This window comes from Limulus polyphemus, unplaced genomic scaffold (assembly GCF_000517525.1).
Source record: "Limulus polyphemus unplaced genomic scaffold, Limulus_polyphemus-2.1.2 Scaffold3156, whole genome shotgun sequence".
In the NCBI taxonomy this organism is placed as follows: domain Eukaryota; kingdom Metazoa; phylum Arthropoda; class Merostomata; order Xiphosura; family Limulidae; genus Limulus; species Limulus polyphemus.
In genome coordinates, this window is record NW_013668766.1 from 64,388 (window position 1) to 71,665 (window position 7,278).

Consider the following 7,278-nt stretch of genomic DNA (forward strand, 5'->3'; position numbering starts at 1 on the left):
TTCAAAATAAGGGTGCGTCTTATATTCCGAAAAATACGGTAAGTTGTGAGTCCTGGCAGAAGCCTTAAGTGAATACTAGGTCAAGTTTAAAATCTACAATGGCAAAAAGAGAAATTACAGACAATGTTGTGATGGAACAGATGGACAAGTATAACATACAAGACACTGGGTTTTCATGGAAAGCTTTTACATTTATTCTTTTTTACTAGACACATTATTGGCCATTAGAAACTGTGACTGTGGGAAATGCAAGAGAACAGACTTTTTTTCTCAGAAGAACTAACAACTAAATGTATGCATAGGAGAAACAATTTTTTGACTGTTGTAAAATGGACTGAAAAATGAGATGTTTTATGTTCTTTTCCACCTTATATTCTACTACTATGACAACTATGGCAAGAAGACAGATGAATATTGAGGTTACAAAATCTTAGTTCATTGTGAACACTACAATAAATTTATGAGGGTTGACCTGAATGACCAACATGTAAACTACTATTTCACTCGATGAAAGGTAATAAAGTGGTACAAGAAAAGTTTTTGACTTGACAACTGTGAATTCTTACATATACAAAATGCAGATCAGCCAGTCAACCTTCAGAATGAACCAGATCACTGCTCTTGTTTAGCCTCTATTTCAAAGCAGACCAGGTCCTTCTGGTATACCACTCTCAAGAACTGTGCAGGACTCTTCACCTCTGAGACTCACTCTTAGCACATATTGGAAAATATGTGTTGATAGGGATAAAAGGAAAAGATCTAGAATATGTGTCTAAGAAAATAAGATAAAGATGCAGTGTGAACTGTGTCTTGAGTACTTTTGTTTGAAGCATTTTGAAGTGTAACACATCAATGCTACTCACAGCTGAAATGTTCATAGCTAATTTATGTTCAAGCCACATAAAATGTCAGTTATGAGAGTTTCTCTTAAAAGTTTTGTTTAAGTACTAGATAGAAGTGTCTGCTCTTTTTTCCTTTCCAACATTTTCTCTTTCTCTGAAAACTAAAATATTTTTAACAGTAACATCATCTCCACTTTTTTTATATTGAATGTACAACTATTTTTTGAAACTTCTCCACATTTTTTGATTTAAGGTACTTTGAGAGAATTTTTTTTTTCTTAGCTTTAAATAGTTTTTTTACTGAAATATTTTTGTATAACTTTTCATTGATTCAGCTTTGTTGAAAAACTGTATGCTTCAGAAAAAGCTGAAAAATGGGAATATACTAAATTATATATGTTTTACTTTCTGGACAAAAGTTTTACATTAATTTGAAAACATTTACAGGCATTTAGCTCTAGTTTTTTGTGATGATAACTATAAACATAATATAAAATAGAATGCTAAAAATTAGATTTTTTTGTCAAGTGTAAATAGCATGTTATGATACATTGGTACATGAAGAACATTTACCAACACAATCTCATGATGTTCAATACAAGTAATTTACAATGTATCAATTTACAATATATATAAACCAAAATAAGTGAAAAGCACTTACTTAAAGGCAGGATTATCAATATTAGCTGTGCGAGCTGCTTCTTCAGCACCTTGGCCATTGACAGCAACAGATATGGCAACCCTCTCAACAGCTTGACAGGACTTGTTATCCTCTAGTGAAGAGACTAGAAGCAGGCTATCAGATTCTCTGTTCATTATTCTGATATAACACGCAAGAGGAAACTATTTGGAAAAATTAAAGGTAGGCCATACATTGCACACCAACCACTTTCCCAATCTCTTTTTGAAATGTGCTTAGAATCCACATTTCAAATTGAGGTTTAACACAGTTCAAAACCAAACCACAGATCTGACTGCTAAAGTGGGAGATAAATGAACAGTTATATCTATTAGGATTTGATTTTGAAGAGTTGAGAATTGTTGCATGATGGATTTGAATGACCAGAGGATTTAAATATGTTATAAACTAAAATCTAACAACAGCAGAGTAGAAGGATTAAATAAGTATGAAAGAAAGCAAAAGTCCTTTCAATAAGTTTAACATTTACAATACACTTCTTAGGGCATCATTTCTGGAAATCAATGGACAAAAATGGTGTTAAACTTTCCCTTTTAAAGCATTTAACAACTATTACATTATATACTCCAAGTATGTGGGCACAAGTTTTGGAAATTTTGTTTTCCTATGCTGATAAAAACATTCAGTCATTGAGTTTGCAGCACATTATACAGATTTAGTAATTATTCTGTTAAGTGGCAGAAGGTTTTATGCTATTTTAAACATACTTTCACCAATAATTACTGACATTCTGTTTGTGTGTAATTACACAAGGTTTAGCTGTAATGATTGTGTGTGGTTTTATGAGACTGAACAGTACAATTATATGCTTTATTTCTTATTACTACTACAATAATTTTAGTTACTGTGTGCACTCTAAGTTTTTATACACAACAATTGTGCTTGGTTTACTACATGTACCTACTCTTAAATTTTATTGTGCTGCCACAAACTTTTACTGTTAGAATTGTTTATACTGCTATAGTATAGCATTTATCCATTATGTTTGTACATATTGCCCTAATATTGTTGGTACCTTGTAATATTGTTCACATAGTTTAATAGAAAAAAAAAACTTTCCAGGACCAAACTGACAATTTCAAGAATGTAATTTACTGATTTTAACAGAACATAAACTCCACCCAAATTAAGTTTCTAATGTGTATAAAAAATGCAGTAACAGCGGTACAAAATGTTCTAGTAATACCAGTAATGCTGGGGTTTTGATAAAACACTTAAAAGATTTTGAAACATTCCTGCTGAAGCCACAATGATGAAACATTGGCTAAAACAGAAAAAGATTTTTATCATTATCTGAAGATTAAAGTTATTTTTTTCTAACTATATTGCCAACATGTCTAAATCCCTCCAGTATGCACTGCAAATTCTGAAAAACAACAACAAAATGTGAATAAAACACTAATATATTTTTTGCTATTTATGGCTCCACAATCTTTACCCAGTCAACAATTTTATAATTTTAGATATCTGAGCTCATTTTACCAATATTCAATTGCAGATAGAGGTTCATAGTTCAAAGCATGTTAATGACAAATGTTGCAAAATAAACATATTTTCCACTTTATGAGCTACATTTTCCAGAGATTGTTTTTTGTGAAACTGCACTAAACACAATGATACAGCTTGTTGTTGACAAAAACAAGAGATGTAGGAGTGGTGAGGTTAGACTTTCAAAATTTTCAGGACTTGTGTGGACCGTATTGTACACATCAATCTAAAGATTAGCTAGTGTGCATGCTTATATTACTACAAGGCTTCATATTAATTAGTTGTCTGTGCTGTCACAAGGTTTTATGGCCATTGTATCTTTGTGTAATGCCATTAGTTTTTTTCTTTATATCAAAACAAAACCCAGGAATTTACTAGAATTTTTTCTCTCTAAATTGAGCTTGGGAAAATAGGGGCATGCTTTGAGCCTCCAGTGGTTCAGGGACTAATGAGAAAAAAGTACTTGTCCTTTTTTATCTCACTTATAAAGTAATAGATTTGAAGACCATCAACAAATAATTATCTTTAACAAACTTACACTAAGGAATAATATATTTATACTTAAAATTCCCAATCTTGTTAATTCGTGTGAAAAAACAACCAAAAAACAAAACATTTATAGTTTTGCAATAAATACATACGTGAAGATTCATTTTAAAAAATAAACTAATTACTCCATCACATCTGCCTTTTCTACTTCAACAAACATTGAAGAGGTTTATACAAACATGAAAATCATTTGGAAACATTCTTGAGTAAAAACAGATAACAGTTATTATAATTTTTAACCCAGCTTGATAATCCGCCATGCACCCTAGTGCTTCAGTCGAGTCACAAAATTAGTGGAAAGTAATAAATAAAAATTTTTAATCTCATCATAATGTCTCTACAAATTACTGAGTTTAGATTTAAAAACAAATCCAAGCCAAGTACTGTTATAATCATTTCATATCCATCTAATTTATTCCTATATTGGTTTGCTTAAATGAATATGAACTACAAGTTTTATAAGTTATCTTTAGAGGCTAATTCACCTACTTAGAATATATAAGAATTACATATATGTTTCAGTACCAATCTGCAGTTGCTTGCACACATCATTTTCTATCACAGATTTTGACCTATATTTGTCTCAAACAGTTTACTTTGCAATACGACAGATTTTTTCTTCATTATTTGAAAACATGTAGCAAATGTTGTAGTGTTCAAATCAAAATATATTGAATAAAATGGTCATAATCCATAATTCCACAATCATCCATACAACCCAGTGCTACATTGTTTTTGTTACACTTAAATATGATTTCATTAAACTATATTTCACAAAATGTCAATGAAAAAACGTTTGACATACAAGAATGTTTGTTTGTTTTAGAGCAAAGCCACACTGAGCAATTAGCTCTGTCCACTGTGGGGAATTGAACCCTGGATTGTAGTATCATGAGGTCACAGACTTACCACTGTTCCACCAAGGGAAGAAATAAAGAAAAAAGTGAACACAACTATGAGAATTGGGAATCAAGCATACTTCAAATACTGACAAAACCACTGGTAACAAGAATGATCAGTAATCACTTTTAAATTTCATTGTGAACTGAACTTTTCTAGAGACACGAGTTTAAACACAACAAATATGTACAAATAAATCATGAAAATTACTGGAATCTTTTTAAGTAGCTTTCTATATCTAAATAAATAAACGTCAATACGTGTGTGTACTGTTCCTTATAATGTTTCCACATTTCATGATCAATCAGCACCAAACTTGATACACTGATACAGAATGACATGAGGAAAGTCATAAGGTTTTTTCAACCCCTTTGCAACAAGCTCAAAATAAAGTTACAAAAAAATTGCAAACCATTTTTGATGGTGCTAGTCATATCCCTTACCTTAGGATTAACTGATAAATTTTGATGACAGAAAGGTAAAAATAATTTTTCACAAGCTGAATACAATAAGTACATTTCAAGGTAAAGTCAACAGAAAGCAATGGTTAAGAAGGTAATTATAATAAAAACAAAAATTTGTTTAATTTATACAACTTTGTTGTAAAGCAAAAATGATGTTACCAATGTGTGCAAACAAAGTTCTATGAAACTTGTGCAAAATTTTCTTAAGTAACATCTAGAACAATCTGTATAAGAAGAATGCTTTTATTCCAAGAGTAATAAACAATTGCAACTTCAACCTCAAAAAAAAAGGGAGAGGCAGGCAAACATACACGCATGGATGGACAAGGTCTGGTGAGGCTTATCATTTCAAATAGTTGTTTGAATATAAAAAAGACAGTTACCTCTATCTTTTTCAACCGTGCTCTCTTCTTCATTATCGTCGAGTATGTCAACAACAGAAGATGGCTTCAGGACTTTACTGCAAGAAAATTAACTAAATGTCAGTTTTAGGGAATAATATGTTAAGTAAACTCATATAGATTAAACTATTCATTATATATCTGTTACTGTAACTTAGACAAATACATAAAAAATTTTCTACTAAATAAGAATATTTATTTAGTCACATTTCACATGAAATGCATTAAATCTCTCTACACCGGCTCGATCAATTTGACTGACTATATATGACCTTTTAGTACTCATATAGTCTTTATAGATTTGGTACTACTAATTTTTGACATACTGTATATATCTTCACAAAATTTGGCATTCTTTCAGTAAACATTATAAGCCCTTTACATACAAAAAAATCATATTTTTAGTGAAGTATTTTTAATAAACTAAAAAAAGATTTGTCTGCAAATATATCAAGTATTTGTTTTGAATAGTCCACGTGCAAAGCAATTTTCATGTTAAAATTAAAAATACTTTCCTTCATCTGAAAAATCTCAAATTTCATTTGTGTAATCTCTAAACCCTCCTAAATACATTTCAAATGTTTGTTTTCAGTAAAACTTTATATTTCATCTGTTATTTTCTCTATCCTAACTCTATACAAGGTTGGACAATTTGACTGATCACATAACCACCAAAAGAAAAAAGAAGAAATATCTAAATTACCCTCTTCTTTCTAGAATGACTTCAAATGTAGCATGAAACTACATTTGTTTATCCTAAGTAGCTTTAAACTTATAACAGTATACATCTATCTATAATTAAAATTTATTGCCCTTTGAATCATGTCTAAGTACTATTCATGCCATTATAAATTGTAAATCACTTGGGGAAAGTGCAGCTCATGTTATGCTATCAAATTACATTATCCACAAGCTACTCCAAGCTGCTCGCATGCGTGCCTTGTGAAATATTTTCATTATATTATTATTGTTTATTTTACCTAATCTAACCTTAACTAACCTAACAAGATCTCTATTTTTACATGTTAGTTACTTTTATAATGATAAATAAAGAATAAACATAAAAAACTGGAAATACAGTCATTACCTGAGTATTTTTTTTTGCTGTTGACTATCGATGACCCTTAACCCTACCTTTTTTATATTAATGGTAGTAATACATTAAATAATTCACCAAAGAACATAAGCTGATAACATACAAAAAGCAGACAATTTCCTCTAAAAATCACAATTTTTCTGGCTTTTTAACCAAAGTTGTATTAGATGTGAAATTGACCACTTCTCTGTTCAGAACAGAATGTAATATAATATGCCACTTGATAGATGAACACCTTGGCTTTCTATTGGTTATAGGTAATATATAATTAAACATAAGAGAGAACTATTTACAAATCCTGAAAGAGAGGATGTGACAGATGGTTGTTGCAGGAGGGGGGTCTGATTTTATATTTGATAGCTCTGTGACCAAACACAATTGAAGGCTATAAAAATCATGATTTGTCTGAGCAACGATGATTTTATAAAAGAGTAATTTATGTTTAATTTCATTGCTTCTGGGGCGGTGGTGGACAAAATAGAGATGAGAAGATACCTAAAGAAAGTGTGTCACTTGTGTCAAACGAGGGGAAATTCAGGATTTTTTTAAATATTGCCTTATAAAATTAAGAATTTAAAACTTGTATACTATCAAAATATGGATTATTAGCTTAGATTTTATGCTATATTAATTGGTATAGCATAAACAAAAAGTTTGATGACGAGGAACACACTTTGAGACTAATAATGGATGGAGACGGCTTGAATGGGTAATGAAGAAAAACTTTAATATAAGTTTAACATAACAGCAAAGGTACAACGTTTCGACAAGGTTTTGTCATCATCAGGTACATGTAATTTACACTGACACGGATATATATATATATATATATATATAT

General features: G+C 30.5%; 1 protein-coding gene across 2 annotated transcripts in view; it reads right to left on the reverse strand.

The window, feature by feature from the left end:
- Nucleotides 1–7,278, reverse strand: part of LOC106468767 (SURP and G-patch domain-containing protein 1-like) — a 74,021-nt gene that overhangs the window by 32,337 nt on the left and 34,406 nt on the right. Inside the window, exons 4-6 of one of the 2 annotated variants that reach the window (XM_022397133.1) lie at nucleotides 5,327–5,403; nucleotides 4,577–4,578; nucleotides 1,504–1,685 (exon numbers count right to left, since the gene is read on the reverse strand). In XM_022397133.1, the coding sequence (XP_022252841.1) occupies nucleotides 1,504–1,685; nucleotides 4,577–4,578; nucleotides 5,327–5,403 (261 nt within the window). The remainder of the gene's footprint in view (nucleotides 1–1,503; nucleotides 1,686–4,576; nucleotides 4,579–5,326; nucleotides 5,404–7,278) is intronic. The other variant, XM_013929208.2, reaches the window with a different exon arrangement.